Genomic DNA, 23,542 nt, shown 5'->3' on the forward strand with positions numbered 1-23,542 from the left:
GTCTGAGAACTTGCTTCCTGACTCATCACGTCTCGCAAGTCAGTTCTCAGACCTCCAAAATATGTTAGATTGAAACCAAAAACGAATCCTGAAATCTTTGTTATAAACAAAAAGAAACAAAAGGTGTGAGTGCTTGTGAAACTAAAGCAGTCGTTCATTGAGTCAGGTTCTATTTTTGGCACCATCTTGGCTAACGCTAGTGTTCCCATGATACCTCAGTGTTGCTATGGTAAACTCCCTTCTGCGTCCCTGCACCTCTGAAGAACAGCTGCTGTTTACCCACAACTCCCCGCTGCCCTGCCCACCGCTCTTCCCCGATAATCTTCCCCTTTCTGTTGCAGATTTTGAATCACTGCTGCCAAACAGTTTTGAGTCTGAAGGACATGTATTCATTGCTCCCAGGTAGCCCTGTGTGTGTGAATGTTTGGTGTCGTTGATGGTCATCACTGTTTGGTCTTGTCTTTCAAAGCACTATATACTTATTTTTGTTGTTGTTGTTGTTGTTGTTGTTGTTGTTGTTGTTGTTGTTGTTGCTGCTCCACAATCAGCAATTTTCTTTATTTATTATCTGCTTTCTCAAGTTTTGTCATTTTGTGATGTTGAGTTGCACTGTGTGTAAGTGGTTGTGTTTCATTCATTGTTCATTTTGAGTGGTGTTTTAACTTATAGTAACAAATTTGAGGGGAAATATAAAATTCATCATAACATTATCATATATATATACATATATATATATATGTATATATATATGTATATATATTTTGCATTTACCCGTTCTCTTCCCTGAGTTTCAATAAAGTATTGAAGCAGCATTAAATGTCCTTTGCATGTTGCTACTGCGGTGTTGTGTTGTTTGTATTGCACAAATACATTTAGGTCTTATTGGTTTGGTTGTACGACGTAACGCTAAGAGTAAAATAGATCCTCTTTGCATGTGTTGTTTTGATATTAAACCCTCCTGGCCTCCAGCTGCCACCTGAACTCTGAAACACACTGATAAAAGTCACTCCTTCGTTGTGATGCCTGCGCTCTGCTCTGCAGTCCAATCCACATTTTGTATTTAATCAACGGTTTATTGGAATTTAAGCTTTAAAACATGCATGCTGCACATGATAGCACCAAGTAACATGTACAGTATATGGCTTTATGCATCCTCGCTTTCTGTTGCGTGTCTCTTTATAAAGGAGAAATAGGGCAGAGTGTAAATACTGCATACACATGCAGTTTTTAAGCTTCTTTCTCTGAGTTGCCTTGTTTGTTCCTCAGGGAGTACTGCAATGATCTGGAACTGTCCAACAACAACACTGAGTTCCTGCTCAACTTCATTGCTCTCATGGAGAAGGTGACACCGGACTCCAAACAATGTGAGTTTCACTTCTTTTCACTCTCACTGATTTTAAATTAGACTTTAAGATCGGCTTTAAAGGAACAGTGTGTAGCATTTAGGGGGCTCTATTGGCAGAAATGGAATATGATATTAATAAGTATGTTTTCTTTAGTGTATAATCTCCTGATAATAAGAATCGTTGTGTTTTTGTTACCTTAGAATGAGATGTTTATATCTACATACGGAGCGGGTCCTCTGCAAAGAGCCGGCCGCCATTCACGTTTACACGTCAGCCACCGTAGTTCTCCTACGCGCTTGGCAAACGGGTGAAGTTTCGGTTAGTTGCAATCTGCAACTTCGCCGCTAGGTGCCGCCAAATCCTACATACTGTAACTTTAATGGTTAAGGGTGATGATGTTATATATTTTTAGGCCTCTGTGCCAGTGGTAGCCGTGGCCGAAGTCATTATGTTTTCAGGTTGAAAACATGGACCGTACGTCCATCCGGTCCATTCTCGTGAACTCTATCTCAGGAACGCCTTAAGGGAATTTCTTCAGATTTGGCACATACGTCCACTTGGACTCAAGGATGAACTGATTAGAATTTGGTGGTCGAAGGTCAAAGTTCAAGGTCACTGTGACCTCACAAAATATTTAGATTTACTTGGCTGGAAATTGGTGAAACTGTCAAATTTGGGGGAAAAATTTAATGCATTCATATTCACTACCATCACAAGTGTTTTGTGTTTGGTTAGGTTTTAACGAAAAGGTCACTGAACGAGTTTTACAATGTGTTCAGAGAAGAGAAATCTACATCTGATGTGGATATACAGACGTAGGCAAAGTTGTTGGTAACGTTCCGTTAAAGAGAGAAAAACCCACAATGGTCACTGAAATAACTTGAAACTGACAAAAGTAATAATAAATAAAAATTTACTGAAAATGAACTAATGAAAATCAGATATTGTTTTTGAATTGTGGTTCAACAGAATCATTTTAAAAAACAAACTAATGAAACTGGCCTGGACAAAAATGATGGTACCCCTAGAAAAGATGTAAAATAATGTGACCATAGGGACATATTAAACTAAGGTGTGTCCTGTAATTAGCATCACAGGTGTCTTCAAACTTGTAATCAGTCAGTCTGCCTATTTAAAGGATGAAAAGTAGTCACTGTGCTGTTTGGCATCATGGTGTGTACCACACTGAACATGGACCACAGAAAGCTAAGGAGAGAGTTGTCTCAGGAGATCAGAAAGAACATCATAGACCTTCATGTTAAAGGTAAAGGCTATAAGACCATCTCCAAGCAGCTTGATGTTCCTGTGACTACAGCTGCACATATTATTCAGAAGTTTAAGGTCCATGGGACTGTAGCCAACCTCCCTGGACGTGGCCGCAAGGGGAAAATTGATGACATATTGAAGAGACGGATAATACGAATGGTAACCAAAGAGCCCAGAACAACTTCCAAAGAGATTAGAGGTGAACTCCAAGGTCAAGGTACATCAGTGTCAGGTCGCACCATCCGTCACTGTTTGAGCCAAAGTGGACTTAATGGAAGACAACCCAGGAGGACACCAAATCATAAAAAAGCGAGACTGGAATTTTCCAAAATGCATATTGACAAGCCACAAAGCTTCTGGGAGAATGTCCTTTGGACAGATGAGACAAAACTGGAGCTTTTTGGCAAGTCACATCAGCTCTATGTTCACAGACGCAAAAATGAAGCATCCAAAGAAAAGAACACTGTACCTAATGTGAAACATGGAGGAGGCTCGGTTATGTTCTGGGGCTGCTTTGTTGCATCTGGCACAGGGTGTCTTGAATCTGTGCAGGGTGCAATGAAATCTCAAGACTATCAAGGCATTCTGGAGCGAAATGTGCTGCCCAGTGTCAGAAAGCTTGGTCTCAGTTGCAGGTCATGGGTCCTCAAACAGGATAATGACCCAAAACACATCTAAAAACACCCAAGAATGGCTAAGAACAAAACATTGGACTATTCTGAAGTGGCCTTCTATGAGCCCTGATCTAAATCCTATTGAACATCTGTGGAAGGAGCTGAAACATGCAGTCTGGAGAAGGCACCCTTCAAACCTGAGACAGCTGGAGCAGTTTGCTCACGAGGAGTGGGCCAACATACCTGTCAACAGGTGCAGAAGTCTCATTGAGAGTTACAGAAATCACTTGATTGCAGTGATTGCCTCAAAAGGTTGTGCAACAAAATATTAAGTTAATGTTACCATCATTTTTGTCTAGGCCAGTTTCATTAGTTTGTTTTTTTAAATGATTCTGCTGAACCATAATTCAAAAACAATATCTGATTTTCATTAGTTAATTTTCAGTGAATTTTTATTTATTATTACTTTTGTCAGTTTCAAGTTATTTCAGTGACCATTGTGGGTTTTTCTCTCTTTAACGGAAGGGTACCAACGATTTTGCCTACGTCTGTAGCTGATATTCTCTCTCTACCTCATCATGTTTAGGTGACAACTTGCTCCTTCATAACCTGATTCTGGACACTGGCATCATCAGGCAGCTGGTGGAGAAAGTGTGGAAGAATAAAGACTTAAATACGTGAGTGTGATTAGGGAACTGCATTTTTAGATTTGACTCTGAATAAGATTTTGATTTGATTTCTGTCTCTTTTGACGTTCAGGTATGGCTTTCTGGCCGTGTTCGCTGCATCAGATGGAGGTGTAACGAGAGTGTTTCCCAACAAGTAAGTGCACTCCTCATCAATAAAGAATGTCTGTTATGTTTCTCACTTTATTCTCTTTTAAGGTAGTAAGTTGTGAAGACTTAAGATGTTTCAGTATAGCAAGAGGCTTGTACATCAGAGATTTACAGCTCCAGTGTTGGTGCTCTTAAATCTCAGGGCTGCAGAAACCTGGGAGGAAGACCCTGAGCCATTTAACGCCAGCTATTACCGCCGCAGTCTCGACAACAAGGGCTACATCTTCCGAGCGCCTTATCGAACAGGTGAATGATGCTCTCTTGGTCTTGGGTTATATATCTCACACATAATGTGTTGTGGCTCTTTGTTTCTAACCCCCCTCCCTCTCCCGGCTTGTTTCTCTATTATGTTTCCCTCTTGAAGCCCGGGACGAGCTGCTGAACCCAGAGAACGACACCATAGGGATCCTGGTCAGCACGGCGGTGGAGATCACAGTAGGAGGGAAGACCATCAAACCTGCAGGTGGGTTCAGCTCTGAGAGACGAGACAACATCCTTAATGATAGATGTTAAAGAAAATGTTTCAGAGCGAAGGCGAAGATAATTACACGTCTGTGTTTGTGTTTGTGTTTGTTGTCACCCTGTCTGGACATGTCCGTGCTCTGCATCTATTTGCTGGACCTTTTATTTGTGTCTGTCTTTTTATTTTTAACTTCTCTTTCTCTCAGTGGTCGGAGTGAAACTAGACCTTGAAGCCTGGACGGATAAGTTTAAGATTCTTGCCAGCAACCATACAGACAACCATCAGGGCTCAAATACGGTAATAAGATACATTACATTTACAATAGGGCTGTCAAAGTTAACGCGCTATAACCCATTAACGCAAATTTATTTTAACGCCACTAATTTCTTGAATGCATTATTAACGCAGCTTGCGTTTTAAAGCTATAGTGAAGATATTGGCATTTCATATGAAACTAGAAAACCTAATGAATCCATTGTTACCAACCAGGTTAAATAACGCTCCAAACTTGCACTAAATTTTGGCGAGGCAAAACTGTCATGGCCATTTTTAAAGGGGTCCCTTGACCTCTGACCTCAAGATATGTGAATGAAAATGGGTTCTATGGGTACCCACGAGTCTCCCCTTTACAGACATGCCCACTTTATGATAATCACATGCAGTTTGGGGCAAGTCATAGTCAAGTCAGCACACTGACAGCTGTTGTTGCCTGTTGGGCTGCAGTTTACCATGTTATGATTTGAGCATATTGTTTTATGCTAAATGCAGTACCTGTGAGGGTTTCTGGACAATATTTGTCATTGTTTTGTTGTTAATTGATTTCCAGTATTAAATATATACATTTGCATAAAGCATCATATTTTCCCACTCCCATGTTGACAAGAGTGTTAAATACTAGACAAATCTCCCTTTAAGGTACATTTTGAACAGAACAAAATGTGTAATTAATTTGTGGTAAATCACGATTAAATATGGACAGTCATGCGATTAATCTCGATTAAATATTTTAATCGATTGACAGGCCTAATTTACGAGCTTAAGTCTTCAGCAGTATTTCTAAGATGTTCAGCTGTTGACTTTATTTTTCCTCTGTGACAGTGTGGACCAAACAGAGGTTGTGAAATGGACTGCGAAGCCAACAGTGAGGTGAGTATCTCTACTAGTTTCTAATGAGCTTCCTGTATTCAGCCACTGTATCATAGCACTGTACATCTTGTGCTTCTATTTAACTCCCTCTTTTCCTCTTTGTGCAGGATCTCCTGTGTTATTTAATAGATGATGGTGCGTTCCTAATCATGTCTAATCAGAAGGAGGACTGGAACAAGGTAGAGTTAATACATTAATTTTCACAATTACCATGTTTTTCTTGTAAATCGTTACTCTGCGCTTAACCAGTGTCTCTTATTCCCTGCAGGTTGGCATGTTCTTCAGTGATGTTGATCCCTACTTGATGCACGCACTGTACAATAATTCCTTCTACAACCGCAAACAGTCATTTGACTACCAGTCTGTGTGTGAACGGATGCCCAACTGTAAAGCTGGAGCTGCACCCAGAGGAGTGTTTGTGGTAAGAAACGTAAACTTCCACACCGGAGAGGACGAGAAGTAATACATTTAAATGATAATGCATTGAATTAATGGCATATAGTGAGACTGATGGATGTTTGGTTGAAATATGCATGTAATCCAGTTGATATGAAATGCACGTTCTTCAATTGTTCTCTTTTCGTCTGTATCTGCAGCCCACAATTGCAGATTTTGTAAACGTGGCTTGGTGGACATCAGCAGCTGCATGGTGAGAGTCGTCGAGCTTGAATAAATAAAAGAAACAACACAACTGTAATACGCACATACTGTACCTGAAGAAAGAGATCTGATGGCTACTCCTAGTACACAGCACCATATTCACTGTAAAATGCATTGTTGCATGTTATCACTAAGCCCCATCTGCTTTCTCCGCAGGTCCTTGTTCCAACAGTTTATGTATGGACTGGCTTATCACAGCTGGTTCGTCACAGGTCGGTGCAAACTACACAATCATTTAATGTGATCTTGGTGTTTTACATGTCTGCATGTAAAGTTGAACCCATTTGTGTTCGCAACTAAAATGTTTAATTTCCTTTGGTGGAAGTGTTCTCTGGGCCAAAGCACAAATGTGACCATTTGGTTGAAAAGTGAGTTTTTCTAATCATACTATATCTAGTCTTTGGGCACATGGAAACACTGTTTCTGCAATAGAGTGCTACAGGAATGAGACCCGAAAATGAGTTAGCATTTTAGGACTCTGGTTCCCTTGTCTCAGAGTCAATGTGTTTTTTTGAATGGGTTTTTAGTTAGATGCCTGAAATAAAGTCTGGTTAACACAAGCTACGACATAAAATACATCAATAAATACCCCACTTGTGAATTTTGAAGCCTTTGTGTCTTACAAAAGGCGGCTGCTAACAAGCGGCTAATTGAGACTACTAAACGTCATCACGCCGACTCGTCCACCTTTACAGCCTCCTTGTGTATACTCCATGCGACCGTGCTGTAGTTTATAGCCTAACGTTACCTTTTTACTTCTAGTGATTGCGTTCACACTTCAAAAATCATGAAAGTGGAGTTCATTTGTGAAGATTATCTTGCTGGAAAAAATGTGTAAGTATCGTAAACTTGTGTTTGCTACAGAGCTTATTTTCTGCAATAATCCAAAACCCAACGGAAAAATCCCATCGGCGTTTTGTCGAGGGAACCAGGGCGATGCTAACTTCCTGGATGGCCTACAAAATGACGTCATCCCTGCAGCACTCTATAGACTCTGTTATTTTTAAGGAAAAAACAGTAGTCCCATGTGCCCAAATACTAGATACAGTATGATAGGAAAATGTCTGTATCTCAGAAACTACAAGGAGCTCAATCAAGTATCTATGAACTCATAACAAGTTGAATATCAAAGATAAGCACACACGTGCAGTGTAAAATAAGTATTTCATGTGGAAAACATTTAATATACACAATGTTAGTGTTTTTCCTAATCTTTCAAAAACCCTGAACTTTGACTAATAATAAAGTGTGATTTTTTCATGACTTTTCGTGACCTAAAAATTTCAAAGTTGTGCTGTTAGATACTTGTGCAAAGTATGTCCGTATCAAATTTCAAGACTATTGATCAATTAGAACAAATATAATGTCTTTGGGCACAAATGGGTTAAAGGAGTAGGAACATTTGGGGAAATATACTTATTCGATTTGTTGTCAAGAGTTAGATGAGAAAATCGATACCATTCTCGTATCTTTGTGTTAAATGTGAAGCTGAGGGGAATATATACGCAGTATATTATATACTATATATATTATTACTACCATTTCAAATCAAATTGGAGTTATGAGCCAAGACTTTTAAAGTGCACTGACTAACGGCTTAATGATAAATGCATCTGTATTTAAAGTGCATATTTTTCTTGTGGAATTACTTTGTTGTCCTCAGTTACACTTCCCCTGCCTGAGTGCAGAATATCTAAATACAAACTCTGTAAAGGAATGAAGGAGAGAGGTTTTACAGCTTTTTCCAGACCAAGTGTAGACGTTCATCTTTGTAATCGCATTTTTAGAATGAGAGCTTATAAATCAACTGAGCTGACAAGTGTAACTCTGATGTCTTTGTGCTCTGCTGATGCCGCAGATGAGGTGGATGCAGAAGGAATCGACTCCTCCAAAGAGCGGAGTTGTGTAATGATCCAGACGCAGTACTACTTAAGTAATCTCAGCAGCTCCTACAACATACTGCAGGACTGTGGCAACTGCTCCAGGTCTGTAACACACAATAACCTGCACACACACATGCATGCGCTCACACATACACACCATAAAAGAAATCGCACTGTGACAGAGGCACAGTTAGCAAGACGGATTCATCTTTCTGTCGGAGCTAATAAACTCTGCTGATGATTAAACCGCATCAGCTTTAATGAAACGGTCATATCATTGGCTAAATGAGCCTTACAAGACGCTCTCATGAATCTCGCTGATCCATTAGCAAATGAGGCTGTGATGTAAGCGAGCAGAGGGGGGTTGTTGACAGAGTTGTCTCTCTCTCTCTCTCTCTCTCTCTGCAGGCTGATTCATGCCAAGAAGATAAACAACACCAACTTGCTGTTTGTGGTGGCAGAGAAGATGCCATGCAACACCTGCGAGATAGAGAAGCTGTCCCAGGAGGAGGAGGAGTGTATCCTTTCTCACATTCAACACCAGCTGGCAGAGGAGAAGAATAACTAGATTTCTATCTCCTTATTACCATACCTGTGGAAACACAGATGTGTCACAGTCATTTCAAGGTTATTTTTATCATGATGCAGTGAATTATGACCAGTCATTTAACGTCTACAGGACTGCGTGAGGAATCAGTGTGTGTGGGCGGATAATGATGAAACACTGGATTTAAAATGTTTCCTTAATCGAGTCAATTTTCAGTCAAGGAGGAAAATCCATGTAAAGAAATGGCGGTGGCACGCTATCGAAAAGGACCCTCCACCTGCTTTGACAATAACAACACTGTAAGATATCAATCAGCACATTTAGGCAAATTTGTTTCTCAGCAGAATCATATTGCGATGATTCGGTCTTATAATTTTATAATGTTGGATTTTTTTCTCCTGTGGAAGATTAATGATTCTTAACAAGCCAAAATGAAAACTGAAAGTTAAGTTAGTGAAGGTTTGACTCATACTATAAAGAACAGAAGCAGTGACGCACTTTGAAAATCAGTGATACTCACTAAAGTACTTTAGTATATAACTGTCTTTCATACCACGGTATACTGTTAAACCCTAATTAAAACACGCATACGATGTACTAGATGTGTCCTTACAGCTCTAGTTTTGTCTCTGCAGGAGAACACGTCAGACTGTGGACGGGGACACTCCTTCAGTCCGTCTCTCTACACCTTACTGCTCATTCAGCTGCTCCTGCTTTATCCAGCCGTCAGCCCTCACTTCCACTCTCTACTACATTAATTACATTTTCCTCCACTTATCCTCCTTTTAGCCCTCTCGACCCTAGAACCCTCCGACCCCACCTCCGACCTCCATGCCCCTCTGCCCCCTCCCCCTCCCCACCCCGATATAGTCATAGGTAATAATGGGACTTCCCTTCACGGCTGGTTGGAAGCCCTGAGTGCCGCGCTACCCAGCTCGCTTCAGTTTGTGTCGCTTAATGACAACTGCCGGACGTTTGCGTCCTCAGCCAGTTAACCTTCATCTGCAGGAGGATTGGGTGGTGCTGGACCACCTGGATCATCAGAGGCAACGTCACCCGTCACCTGTCCACCCCCATGACCACCTCCACCATCCGGAGAAGGGAGGGGAAAGAGGACAGGCCGATGTCCTCGTCGCAGACCTCCCGCCTCATACAGACTGGAGAGTTGAGGTCGTCTGTCCGTCAGACAGACGGTGGGACTTCTCCTTCTTCTTGTTCTCCTCCATCTCAGAGTGTCGCCACTCTGTCATTCGCCTCTCGTAAGAGGCCGTGGACCATTCAGCCAGTTATAGCCACCTTAAAAGAAAATAACAGACAAAAAAAAGAACTGTCAAGTATACAACATGTCAAGTATAAACCGCTGAAGTGATGAGTATTCCAAACATACAGTATATTTAGGCTTTGATCTGAAAAGGAAAGTCGTTAGGTGTTTATTTAAAAAATAATTAATTTATGCACTATATCTACTTGCCAAAATGAGATAGACTTTCATGTGGTCTTATTTTTTATAGCCAAAACACGAGGAGGAAAATGGCTTCTGATTTAGATTTAGGATAAACCGCGAGAGGAAGAAACTAAACGCTGATTCATTTTGTTGCGGCGCCTAATTGCAGATTAATGCTTTTAAAAGATGTCCACTGGGGATTATTGTATTGACTCGATGGTAATCGCATTCCTTGAAGTGTTTTTTCCTCATATTTAAAGCTAGCGCTATCTGGATCACACGCTAGTGACAGCTGTAAAATATGAATCAGTGTTCGGTGACTGCAGATTCGGAGCATCGTTGATGTCGTGTATTATTCTCCTTTGACGATCAATCGACCATTCTGACCTCTGGTTTTGGACTGATGTTAAAAAAAAAAAAAAAAAATCCCTGTGCTCTCTGATGCGAAAGCTCACCTCTGCCAATCCTCATGAGGCTTCTCCAGTAACCTCTACTAACGCTCCTAATCCCCATTTGTATATGTGTGCTTTACTTCTGGTCCCACTAGACAGACACACAAAGATCTCTGCCTCATGACGACCGTCTCATAGCGGGTGGGTTTTTTCTTTTTCTGTTTGTTTTTCTGGGCTTGTATTACCTTTTGACTGATGCTGTTCAAAACTTCAAAACCATTCGCTGCTGGGGGATAGGGGCTTATCAACATTTCCAGCAAAAGTGCAGAAGAGGCAACTAAATATGGTGATCACGTACAGTAGTAGTCTGGTTGTAATCCGTCACAGCTCATCATTTGATCATTACGATGTTTAGGAGCCGCTCTGTTTCATAGTGCCTTGATGCACTTTGTTTTGGACCACATCGGCTGTATAAGAGTAGAGCTACTGTATAGTACCTTTATAGAGCAGCCATCTTTGAGGCTTTGGATAACGCAGGAGCCTGTGAGACTGAATCTGTCGGCTATAGAAAATAGCTTTACACGGAGCCATCGCACTGACCGGCTCTAGCTTAATGTATTTACCCTCTCGGCTGTGGTCGCTCCAGAGCCACCTGACTGCCATCATATGGAGTTACTATACCGTTCCTTTACTAAGCCATGTATAGAGCTATGATCCGTATACAGCGACTTAACTGGCCATAGAGCATTTTTAGGGCCACCTGACTGCTATAGTTCTGCCTGAATCGTATGTGTTTGTGTGTGGATGCGTGTGTGTTGTTAGTTTGCGTTAAAAACCCTCAAAGGGAAATGTCTTTAAAATGAGTTGTGGAGTGTGAGAGGGATGACAGTTGTGGTAGGAATAGCTGTTTTTTCTTGTTCATATGTTGCTAACGGACAAAAACCCAGTGTTGTCGTGGATGAAAAAAAAAACGGGATTTCACTGAAACAAAAAGAATCCGTCTTTAACCATCAGTCTGCCTAAATGTTAATCTAAAGGGAGCAGAGGAAGAATGTGTAGTTCATCAGTGTTTTCTGCTTCAAATGCAACATAGCTAACAAAGCCTCTCTAAATGCCTTAGTGTTACACAGAGAACGGAGCTGTGATACGTTTCCCTCCCTCATGTACACTCACGTACACACACTGATAAATCCTCCCAAAATAGTCACTCCCTGGGTTTTCTTGGTGTTCCGCAGTAAGTATAGTGAGCTCTAATTTTGTATTTTTGCGTCTTGGAATGGTTCGTTATTGATCGATGCCTGTTTTGATTAAATGCTTGAAAGCCAGGTGGGAGTTTTAAATTTCAAAAAGCCTCCGAACCTTTCGATGTTCACGCCCACCCGAACCTCACCGTATTGCTCAAGTGGGACGACGACTCACGCGACAATTTGAACCTTAACTACACACTCTGTACAGTCGTTGGTACTATTTGATGTGACAAACATGCTGGCACAGTAACTGCAGTGCGGCTCCGAAACAAATCAGAAAGACTGTTAGAAAGTTTCAATTTAAAAGTATTTCCAATTTGTCTCCTTTAAGTGTTGAGTATCATCTGATTTCCGGATGCAGTTTTACTTTTCTGGCATTTGTTTGTCTCTGTCCTGTGCCATTTAATTCTGTCTATTTCCCTATTTCCACCGTCTGTAAATGAGCGCTACACGTGCCTGTGGAAATGTACCCCCTGCAACTTCCTCTCTTTTTCCTGGCTCTATGCGCTTACAGTCCTCACACACAAACTAAATATGAGGCCTACAGTTTTTTTGCACCTGCACCGAGACATTATGCACAACACACCTATAAGCGAACATGTAATGACACGTATTTATGCCCAGCTGGGAGATGTCAAGCACCAGGCAGAGGTAAGCCAAGGACGTCACTTCCCGGGTGTTTTTTTTGGCGAGCGGGTGGAATGTCAGAGGCAAGCTCAGGGAGTGGGTCTCCACAGAGCAGCACGGGCCCGTCCAACAGGAGGTCATGGAGGAATCATGTAGTGACGTCTGTGTGTGCATCCTGGCGGGAAAAAAACGTCTTCTGAAGGGACCACACGTCTGATTTCTGTGGTTTGACAAATTTACTTTTGCCAAAAAACAAAACGAAAAAAAAAAAGAAAATTGGACCAGCTTGGGGATGATGAGAGGGAGGGGTCAGCTTTAGGACAGGACCCTAAAATAAGTAGGGGATGGTTTTCATAAAGCCTCTCGCCCCCTCCCGACCCTCGCTGCATCTGTGTTGGTGCGTCTCTGTGGGAAAGACACGTGTGTATGTGATTCTGTAGTCTAGTCTGGTGCTATGTGACCATGTTTGACAAGTGTGTAAAAAAATAACAGCAACATTTAGAGAAAAAAAAAAAGTAAAATCAGTCGAATTTTAAGTGACGTTATAAAAAAAAATAGGAATTCAGCACTGTTGATAAGTTTGAGATCTGAAGTCAAAATGTTTTGAATTATTTTTTTGTTTTTATTTTCTTGTGCGTGTGTGAGTGTGAATGTTTGTGTGCGTGGAAGATTTAGCTCCTTCTTTTCTGGCCACTGGTCCATGTCGCTCCATTCACGTACAGTAGCAACATGTTGACCCCTGATACTGAACCGTGTATTTTTCCTGTGCAGTCTTAGAAATGTAAAAGGTTAAATGTGATAACGTGCTATGTCGTCTTTTACAGACTGACCTCGTCTCCACCATCGGGGAGAGCGTGGCTTTGGGAGCAGCTGGAATCATTATGTGGGGAGACGCAGCTTATGCAAGCAGCAGAGTAAGCATCCACACGCTAATTATAAAAGACGTTAATCACTCCGACACTACTTATACATTCAACCATATTATCTTGTCAGTCATGTGTGCAGTCATTCGATAACTAACAATTACTCCTCAGGGCTCCAGTTCAAAGTTAGTGGCATGAGTCACATGGACTTGTGACTCTTGGAACTGTCTTCAGATACACAGGAGATGTCTTTGTTTTTTTCAGTCACAGTTAGGCTGCTAGGTAATCTTAAAGGGGACGTAACATGCTTATTTTCATGTTCATATTTGTATTTGGGTTTCTACTAGAACACGTTTACATGCTTTAATGTTCAAAAACACTTCCTCACACTGTCTGTCTGAATATACCTGTATTCACCCTCTGTCTGAAACGCTCCGTTTCAGCTCCTCTCTCTTTAAGACCCCTTCCTGTAAAAGCTCTGATTGGCTTGAGAGAAAAATGGTGCACCTTTGCAAAGGTAGTTCTCAAGCTGTGGGCGATATCAGTCATTCCCAAAGACTGGGTCAGGACCCCCAGATTTTATTAGAGTTGGCAAATAAATTTGCAGAATTTCTTCCATAGTCTTTAACATTTATATATTCAGTAAACCTTTGAGCCACGTGAGGGAGCCTGAATGTTCGTATTATTCAGATAATTGTAGTCCACTTATAACATTGAATCTAATATGAAAGGATAGCGCACATTCTGTTTGTTTTACTGATGACAGGAAAAAAACAACAACCTCTTAACTCCGCCTAAATGTGTTTATTTGGTCTCATTTATAAAGTCTTTAACGTGTATATATTTTCAATAACAAGTGCATAAAATGAAGTAGTGATTATCAATGTCTTAGAAATGACTGGTTTACTTATTCAAGATAATATAAGGTGATGCAGAAATGGTAGTAAAAATGTGTAGGACCTAGGGAGGGGCAATATATTGATATTATATCGATATCGTGATATGAGGCTAGCTATTGTCTTTTTGATATTGTAATATGGCAAGTAGGTAAGTGTTGTCTTTTCCTGGTTTTAAATGCTGCATTACAGTGAAGTGATGAAACTTTCTGAACTTACCAGACTGTCCTAGCTGTTCTATTAATTATCTTTACCCACCATTATAGCCACATTACTGATAATTATTTATCAAAAAATATAATTGTCTAAATATTTTGTAAAAGCACCAATAGTCAACCCTACAATATCGTCGCACTATTGATATTGAGGTATTTGGTAAAAAATATTAGATTTGATTTTCTCCATATCGCCCAGCCCTAGCAGGAACGTTAATTTACACAAGAATTCAACCGTCTCAGGATGTATAGATAAGACCTATTGTGAATTGGGTTCCCAGAAAAAAAAGTTTTGGAAAAAATATTCTAATGAGCCTGCATGTGACATAGGACGGGGAGCCAAATCTGAGCTTATTGAATCACATGTTTTCTGATCTAGGCAGCCCACAAAAAAACTGACTGGGTTGTCTTATTTCACAGTTTGTGGGTTGGTAGACACTCCAGACACCCAAATGTACGAACACAAACACTGGAAAAATGAGTTTTTCATGACATGTCCCCTTTAAAATTAGCCATGAACAGTGTTTGTTCCCAGTTATGAAAGACCAGTTTTTTGCAGCAGAGCTCACATTCACTCAAACTGAAGGAAAATGAAAGAAAATCGTGGTTTTGGTTGATTTGCCTGAATACATGTGGTCCATACTTAAGTCTTTAAATAGCTGTAAGAATCACCCACAGTAAATGACCACACACTTCTTAAGCTGTGCAGGACGGACAGGCATTAATTAATCTACTCTGTTCTACTTTCATGATGACAAACGTGTTACGTTTAGCGGCAGTGATTCCCCAGGGTCATCCTCCTCTTTTGATATTATGAATATATACATTTTACATCCATCTTATTGGTTTTTTTTGGGGAGTAAGAGTAATGAATAAAATATATACAGCATATTATAGACATCCTCTCATACGGACGGGATTCCAGTGAAAATGCACTGTATTCTTGCTTTGTTGGTCTTTATTTTTAATTTATCAGCACATCCTACACTGGGTGTGATCAGGTGCCAGTTTTTATTCATGAATGTAGTCTTTGCATCACTTCTAGAAAAGACAGTTTTCTCCTGATTCAACACAGTTACATGTCCCATTTAATAGAACTGGATGTGTAGCTCATGAGAAAGGAAAACTCTATTAAGTACATTATAACTATATTTGTTATTGATAACGGCTTACTCAAGTATTGTAATTAATAATGCCATAATATAATGATAATATAACTATTTTGCACAGTGAGTACTTTTACTTTTGATACCTTAAGCAGAAATGGAATATAATATTGATAAGTATATTTTCTTTAGTGTATTATCTCCTGAAAATAAGTGTTTTTCATTACCTTAGAATGAGCCGTGTATATCTACATAGGGGATAGCAGGTCCTCTTCACGGAGCTGGCCGCCATGTTTCTACAGTAGCTTAGAACGGACAAACCAAACACCGGCTCTAGATAAGGACATTTACGTTTTCACTAGGGCTCGATTAAAACATTTAATCACATGATTGTCTATAGTTAATCGTAATTAATCACAAATTAATCCCGCATTTTTTTTATCTGTTCAAAATGCACCTTAACGGGATAATTGTCAAGTGTTTTTTATCGCCAAAATGTAGCTTAAGTTTGGAGCGTTATTTTGCCTCCTCGCGACAAGCTAGTCGGACATGGTTGTTACCAATGGATACCTTAGTTTTTCAAGTTTCACATGATACCAGCATCTTCACTCTAGACTTCACTTTAAAACTGAGCCCGCTACAACCTCCAGAATATCGATTGCGTTAATGCGTAAAGAAATTAGTGGCGTTAAAACTAATTTGCGTTAACGCGTTATCGCTTTAACTTTGACAGCTTTAGTTTTCACGTTTTTGCGTCAGTCACCGTAGTTCTCCTACACGCTTGGCACACGGGAGAAATTTCAGTTGGTTGCAATCTGCAACCTCACCACTAGATGCCGCCCCATCCTACATAATGCACCTTTTTAAATAAAAATTAAGAATGCAGTAAATTGTACTTGTAACAGAGTATATGTAAGTATATATTAGTATTACTACTTTCACCTAAGTTAAGCGTCTGTAAAGTTCTTCCAGCATCTGAATACTTCTTCCACAACTGAATGTAACACAGGAAGCTGTTAAAGTACTTAAAAAGTCTCAACCCTGACCCTCACACCCATGGTTAATATAGTGAAAACACATGCAGGTTTGGCATTAAAGGCCCGGTAGTGCCAACTTGACTTATTGTGACTCTTGACCCCAGTGAGTGATGACTGTGATATTCTGTTTGTCCTCTCCAGAACAGCTGCTCCGACCTGGACGCCTATCTGCGAGGTGCGCTGAATCAATACCTCCTCAACGTCTCCACGGCAGCAGAGCTATGCAGCCAGACCTTGTGTGCTTCTCACGGCCGCTGTCTGCGCAAAAACTCCGACAGCGATGTTTACTTGCATCTGAACCCCCTCAGCCACACTATCATCACGCAGAGCGGCAAGCCGACGGTCATCGGCGGGCTTGGCGAAGAAGAGAAGAAGAGTTTTCAAACCCAGTTTCAGTGCCAGTGTTACAGCGGCTACCAGGGAGACGGCTGCGATCAGACTGACCCTCTACACCAAAGAGGGACGGCATCTCAAATCACAGCGTCAGCACTGCAATGTGTGATCTTATTGATTGTCTCTCTGCTCCTCTGTTAATACACACCATAAATACTGTAGACATGGCTGCATTTTATATGTCTAAATACTGGAGCATACGAGAGGACGAGGTGGGGATTTTTAGGAGTGATGAGTGTCATTTTTTTATTTCTTTAAATTGCTGTAAAATATGGATGACACAAAGTGAAGTTGTATAAGAAACACTGGAGATTTGATTGGAACTTTCTTTAAACAATGGAGGACTCGCTGGAAGTGACCTTATTTACATTTTGCTCTCGGTCACTGTTTTCCCCAAGGTATCAACTTCCATATTTTTCATAGAGAGGACGTTTTTTGGAGGAAATGTGATGATGTATGTCAGTAGGAATTGATGCACTTAAATCTGGAAACGGCACAATATATCTGAAGTGCCTGATCTCTTTTTTCAACATGACCTCTCTCTAACATCTGATGTTTTTTCTGGAGGCAATTACAGTATTACTATTTATTTGAATGTATTTTTAGGTGTTTTATATGATATTTTCTTATTTTTGTGTCCAAAACATGACTACTAGTTTTCTCTTAAGAACAGTATTTTTCTGTATTTCAGCAGCTGTTTTACATCAGAAGCACAAACAATGTAAAAAGCAAATTTCTGACACTTACATATCCGCCTCTCTTTGTGCTGTTTTCTCAAATTTGACTTTTGTCTAAGTAAATAAACTTCTTTCTTAAAGTCCTTGTGTAATTTTCCTTTTAAGATTTACAATAAAGAGGGGAGAGTAAACTTTAGTTTTCAGATAATCGAGGTATGATTCTGCTGTTTGCAGTCATTAAAAGACAAACTTCCGGTGGAAAAACATGTCCTCATTGTCCACTAAGGGGAGGCAAAGTCAGCTGGTCTTCAGGGAGGGACACATCTTGCAGGCTGCTGCCTCATACCCCCTCCTCTCCTCATGTAATTGTAGGGTGCCGTTAAGCCAAGAGTTATTTTTACTACTTTTAAGAGTTGAGCAAGGCATACATTTAAATTGGCAGGAGGAAGACTTCATTATGGCTTGACAGACATTTAGAGTCGACTGTTTTTCCAGCTCAAATCTCTTCAATAAACAATTTATTTTCAATCATACTCTTTTATTGAGACAAAATGAAAACTGTTTAGTCAGGCAGAACTATGGGATGAGGTTTTTAGTGTGCCTGTGACTTTAAATCTGCTCCTGAAACAAACTGCATGTCTCGCTTCTGATTGGTTGTTTGAAAACATTTGCACTCTTCTGATTGGTTGTTAGAAATCCATCTGATTTTGTTCCTTCCTTTTGTTCCAACATCTGGCATTATTCTGTATCTCTTTTATTGACAGCAAATCCCATCCCGTGGGCACTCCTACTGAATACAGGCACCTTTAAACACGGATCACAGATATATAGTTTATTTTTTTAAAGGCTAAATAATCTCCTAAAACATGCTGTGATGTAAATGATATCTCACCGACTGGAAAATTAGTCTTTTTTTTTACAAGTACTGGCTAGGGGTGTATGATCTCACCTTACCCCCAGAGAGGGACTCTCTTCTGCCCCGGTGAGTGTAGGACTGACCCTGGAGGACCGGAGCCCAGCGCGGGCGCGGGCGCCCCTCTCTAGGGGTAAGCTGAGTGTAGGGATGACCCTGGAGGACCGGAGGACCGGGGCCCGGTGCGGGGGCCCTCCGGGGCAGAAGAGAGTCCCTCTCTGGGGGTAAGGTGAGTGTAGGACTGACCCTGGAGGACCGGAGTCCGGCGCGGGTCCGGGCGCGGGCGCCCCTCTCTAGGGGTAAGCTGAGTGTAGGGATGACCCTGGAGGACCGCGGCCCGGTGCGGGGGCCCTCCGGGGCAGAAGAGAGTCCCTCTCTGGGGGTAAGGTGAGTATAGGACTGACCCTGGAGGACCGGAGCCCGGCGCGGGTCCGGGCGCGGGCGCCCTCTGCGGCGGAAGAGTGTCCCTCTCTGGGGGTAGGCTGAGTGTAGGGATGAGCCTGGAGGACCAGAGGACCGGAGCCCGTTGCGGGGGCCCTCCGGGGCCGGAGATAGTCCCTCTCTGGGGGTAGGCTGAGTGTAGGGATGAGCCTGGAGGACCGGAGGACCAGAGCCCGGCGGCCCTCCGGGGCCGAAGATAGTCCCTCTCTGGGGGTAGGCTGAGTGTAGGGATGAGCCTGGAGGACCGGAGGACCGGAGCGGGGGCCCTCCGGGGCCGAAGATAGTCCCTCTCTTGGGCTAGGCTGAGTGGAGGGATGAGCCTGGAGGACCGGAGCCCGGTGTTGGGGGCTCTCTGGGGCCGAGGAGAGGCATCACCCTGGAGGACCGGAGCCCGGAGCCTGGAGCCCCTCCTGGGCCGAAGAGAGTGTCCCTCTCTAGGGCTAGGCTGAGTGGAGGCATCACCCTGGAGGACCGGAGCCCGGTGTGGGGGCTCTCCGGGGCCGAAGAGAGTCCCTCTCAGGGGATAGGGTGAGGTTAGGCATCGGGGGAAATATTACCGGAGCCCGATGTTTTTTTTATTTTCGACATGGTGGGGCATGACTTTTTATTTGTTTTTGAGATGACTTGTATTTTATGAATTTCCAGAGCTAGCTGACTGCTGGAAGCTCAGGAAGCCTGTAGTGGAGAATGGTGATTTGTAGGCAGAGAGAGCTGATGGGTGTGCATGAACTGGTTTAGTCTCTTTGTTACAATGTCTAAGTGGGGCACAAAATGGCTCACCCATGGCTTCTCCTTAAAATATAGCCTCTGCACAGCAAGCTGTTCCAAGATGGGACTCCAAGCAACAGAAAAGAGTCTTTCCACAGTCCTTTCAAAATTACAAACTTCCAACAAAAACATTTGCAGCTCTGCTGGGTCCATTTTACTGGTCGGTTTGTTCTGTCACGGTGTGGGGTGAATTTAACATGGAACCCAAATGCAGAGTAACAGGCAGGAAAGTAGTTGAAATAAAAGCGAGCTTTAATAATACTAAGCTGAGAAATCCAAAACTACCAAAGGCAAAACAACAAAAGGCAGGGAGGGGAACAAAGTACAAAAGAACAAATAGAAACAAACAACAAAAACCAAACAGAGGACCAAAACCAAAAATCACTAACCAGGGAAACACGAGGATCAGAGCAGGAGGTAACAGGTAACATGTAGGACAAGGTAGACGGGGCTGGAGAGACAAACGAACCGACAAGGACAGAGGGGAACACACAGGCTTAAATACAAGACATGATTACACACAGGTGAAACAAATCAGGGCGGGGCAGACAATCAACAAAAGGCGGGAAAACAAACAAAGGAGGGAAGTAAAACCAGACAAGACACAGGAGGAGTGAATTACCAAAATAAAACAGGAAACACCGGAATAATATAAAAGACACCAAATCCAAAATCACATAAAAGTAAATAATAACAAAAATCTAAATCTACAAAGTCGCAATAACAATCACAAACGTAGTGGAGTAAAAACTCCAATCTATCCCTGTAAAATAAAGTATAAAGTAGCATAAAATTGCAAAAAGCACCTCAAACCTGCATTCAAGCAGCTCAGTTACAATCTCACCTCTGTCATAGATAGTGTTTATCATTCATGTGGGGAAACTGTGTCACTGTAATCAGAGCTCCTTGCCCAGAACTTCTGGAAATATGCTAATGTCCCTATGAGCAGAAATGCACACAGGCGTTCACGGTGGCAGTGATTGACATCTATAAAGGGCCGTTTTGTCACCAGTGCTGTTGCTTATGGCCATACCACCCTGAACACGCCCGATCTCGTCTGATCTCGGAAGCTAAGCCGGGTCGGGTCTGGTCAGTACTTGGATGGGAGACCGCCTGGGAATACCAGGTGCTGTAACCTTTTTCACTTCTCTTTACAAGCAGCAGAGGGCGCCGCTGCTTCTCCGGTGGAGACTTTGAAAATCAGAGCAGCTTGTCTCTGGATGTTATATTTGATCATTTTTCACTAATAATGTACAGTACCTTATATGCATAATAATACGTACTCTACATTTGGAAACTTTTCACATTGTCATTTCGCAAGGTATTTTTGGTTTTGTAAGCACATCATCATTTAAAAGGATGAAGTGATACCATAGCGAATTTCATTGCAATATCGACACTGTTACCCTTTATTTACCTGCCTTGCTACCCAGTAACACCACTACTGTAACCCAGCCAGATGTCTTGCACGTGTATGGATCTGTGAGGACAGAGGCACAGAAAATTGGCTTAACCGCCGGAGAAATGTTTGGCCTTCCAGCATTTGACAATTGCAGCAACACAATATTAGTAAATGTTTGAAAGGAAATGATCAGGGAGTTTAGGAATTTAGAAAGCATTCATTTAACTGGACTTCTATCTGTCATAGCTATACCTGTAACAAATGATCTACTCTTTAAAAAATAATTGAAAACCATTGATCATGAGCATTTACATTCTGTGCACATCATTCTATAGATTTCCATGTGCGCCTGTCTGTGTCCACTGAAGAATCAGCAGCACCCTCTGCTGTTTGTAAAGAGTAGTGAAAAAAGCATACAGCACCTGGTATTCCCAGGCAGTCTCCCATCCAAGTACTGACCAGGCCCGATCCTGCTTAGCTTCCGAGATCAGACGAGAGCGGGCGTGTTCAGGGTGGTATGGCTGTAAGCAACAGTTTTTCCTACAAAAGGCCGCTTCAAAGATGCCGTAACTCCATGTTTTTCTTATTCTGTCTATACAGGTAGGAGCTGCAGATTGTCGGGGACACAAAAAAATATTCTCATTATGATGACCAAAATTGCCTTTGTAACAATCTCTGTCAGTGTTACATTTTTCAGGCTATATTAGAAAACTATTATTGGATTATTGTCACTGATGCATCACTGTGTAAGTAGCAATTTCAAGTATCATTCTGCGCCATATCTTATGAAACAATCAAGTTTTAAATGTAAAATCTGAATGTCCAAAGTGGCAATAACAATCACAAATGTAGTGGAGTAAAAAGTACAATATTTCCCTCTGCAATGAAGTATAAAGTGACATAAAAGTGAAAATGCACGTCAAGCCTGCACTCAAGCAGCTTAGTTACATTCTCACCTCTGTAATTGACAGTGTTTATCATTCATGTGGGGGGAACTGTATCACTTGTAATCAGAGCTCCTTGCCCATAACTCTTACAAATATGTTAATGTCCCTACGGACAGAAATGCACACAGGCGTTAACGGTGGCGATGATAGACATCTACAAAGGGCCGTTTTGTTACGGTTCCCATGGCTAACAGCCATACCACCCTGAACACGCCTGATCTCGGAAGCTAAGCCGGGTCGGGTCTGGTCAGTACTTGGATGGGAGACCGCCTGGGAATCCCAGGTGCTGTAAGCTTTTTCACTTCTCTTTACAAACAGCCGTGGCCAGCGATGCTTCTCAGGTGGAGACTTTGAAAATCAGAGCAGCTTGTCTCTGGATGTTATATTTGATCATTTTTCACTAATAATGTACAGTACCTTATATGCATAATAATACGTACTCTACATTTGGAAACTTTTCACATTGTCATTTCGCAAGGTATTTTTGGTTTTGTAAGCACATCATCATTTAAAAGGATGAAGTGATACCATAGCTAATTTCATTGCAATATCGACACTGTTACCCTTTATTTTACCTGCCTTGCTACCCAGTAACACCACTACTGTAACCCAGCCAGATGTTTTGCACGTGTATGGATCTGTGAGGACAGAGGAACAGAAAATTGGCTTAACCACCGGAGAAATCTTTGGCCTTCCAGCATTTGACAATTGCAGCAACACAATATTAGTAAATGTTTGTAAGGAAATGATCAGGGAGTTTAGGAATTTAGAAAGCATTCATTTAACTGGTCTCGTTGTTGCATCTTCCCGTCTACATCACAGACGCTCAGATCGATGGCCGGCTGCAGGATTGGGGAGTTGGAGCTACGTCGGAGAGAAGGAGGAGAAAGTGGCCAGGGACGAAACACGCTTCCTCAAAGTTAGATTCACGGACGAGGTGAGGTCTCTACCGTATTCTACACGTTTTACCACCATGGAAGGAGTGGAGCACTTTAAAGTCATCCATGATCGGCAGGAGAGAGTATGATGTGAGAAGAGGAAAGCCGAGACTTTGAGGAATGGAGAACATTGTGAAGAAGTGAAGAAGAAAGTGATTGCTATTTTGTGTTTGTTTTCTTTCTTTTTGATCTCATGGTCACAGTCTTGTCGTTTAATGTGAATGGTTTGAGGGATATGGCGAAATTGGATAACAGATTGTAGTGAGATGTGGGATTAGTTTGGTTCTGTCAGGGGGTAATTCTGGTTGCTGCCTGGGACTCTGAACTGATAAAAGAGAGAGCAGTGTTATGGTGTTTTGCAGAATAATAATAACCCAGCCATAGCAGTGATCCCCTATACATGTTTTAAATATTTGACTGTAGTTCATGAAATAAAGATTATTTATATTTTGTACTGAGACACTGGTGGTTATCT

The 23,542-nt window shown here is 41.7% G+C and overlaps 2 protein-coding genes, 2 non-coding genes and 1 pseudogene across 4 annotated transcripts in view; 4 read left to right on the forward strand and 1 right to left on the reverse strand.

Moving 5' to 3' along the window:
• LOC141776932 (voltage-dependent calcium channel subunit alpha-2/delta-2-like) overlaps positions 1 to 12,372 on the forward strand; it is a 70,774-nt gene extending 58,402 nt beyond the window's left edge. The window contains exons 25-40 of the mRNA XM_074650795.1: positions 342 to 402; positions 1,267 to 1,364; positions 3,813 to 3,903; positions 3,986 to 4,048; positions 4,205 to 4,308; positions 4,427 to 4,525; positions 4,731 to 4,822; positions 5,624 to 5,671; positions 5,779 to 5,850; positions 5,940 to 6,092; positions 6,268 to 6,320; positions 6,488 to 6,543; positions 8,190 to 8,316; positions 8,623 to 8,732; positions 8,978 to 9,060; positions 9,397 to 12,372. Coding sequence (XP_074506896.1) covers positions 342 to 402; positions 1,267 to 1,364; positions 3,813 to 3,903; positions 3,986 to 4,048; positions 4,205 to 4,308; positions 4,427 to 4,525; positions 4,731 to 4,822; positions 5,624 to 5,671; positions 5,779 to 5,850; positions 5,940 to 6,092; positions 6,268 to 6,320; positions 6,488 to 6,543; positions 8,190 to 8,316; positions 8,623 to 8,732; positions 8,978 to 9,060; positions 9,397 to 9,519 — 1,433 coding nt within the window. The 3' untranslated portion in view covers positions 9,520 to 12,372. The remainder of the gene's footprint in view (positions 1 to 341; positions 403 to 1,266; positions 1,365 to 3,812; positions 3,904 to 3,985; positions 4,049 to 4,204; positions 4,309 to 4,426; positions 4,526 to 4,730; positions 4,823 to 5,623; positions 5,672 to 5,778; positions 5,851 to 5,939; positions 6,093 to 6,267; positions 6,321 to 6,487; positions 6,544 to 8,189; positions 8,317 to 8,622; positions 8,733 to 8,977; positions 9,061 to 9,396) is intronic.
• A 75-nt stretch (positions 12,373 to 12,447) lies between these two features.
• On the forward strand, positions 12,448 to 17,798 carry LOC141776939 (hyaluronidase-like). The gene is made up of 3 exons (XM_074650809.1): positions 12,448 to 12,495; positions 13,296 to 13,385; positions 16,730 to 17,798. The coding sequence occupies exons 1-3, from the start codon at positions 12,448 to 12,450 to the stop codon at positions 17,120 to 17,122; spliced, it is 531 nt and encodes a 176-aa protein (XP_074506910.1). The 3' UTR covers positions 17,123 to 17,798.
• Positions 17,799 to 20,799: 3,001 nt separating this feature from the next.
• Positions 20,800 to 20,918, forward strand: LOC141778979 (5S ribosomal RNA). The gene has a single exon (XR_012596167.1). It is a non-coding gene; the product is annotated as a 5S ribosomal RNA (ribosomal RNA).
• Positions 20,919 to 21,592: 674 nt separating this feature from the next.
• LOC141780117 (5S ribosomal RNA) lies at positions 21,593 to 21,711 on the reverse strand. The gene has a single exon (XR_012596556.1). It is a non-coding gene; the product is annotated as a 5S ribosomal RNA (ribosomal RNA).
• A 604-nt stretch (positions 21,712 to 22,315) lies between these two features.
• LOC141780551 (5S ribosomal RNA) lies at positions 22,316 to 22,424 on the forward strand (annotated as a pseudogene).
• Positions 22,425 to 23,542: the final 1,118 nt, after the last annotated feature.

The sequence above is a fragment of the Sebastes fasciatus genome, chromosome 1, assembly GCF_043250625.1.
Source record: "Sebastes fasciatus isolate fSebFas1 chromosome 1, fSebFas1.pri, whole genome shotgun sequence".
NCBI lineage: Eukaryota > Metazoa > Chordata > Actinopteri > Perciformes > Sebastidae > Sebastes > Sebastes fasciatus.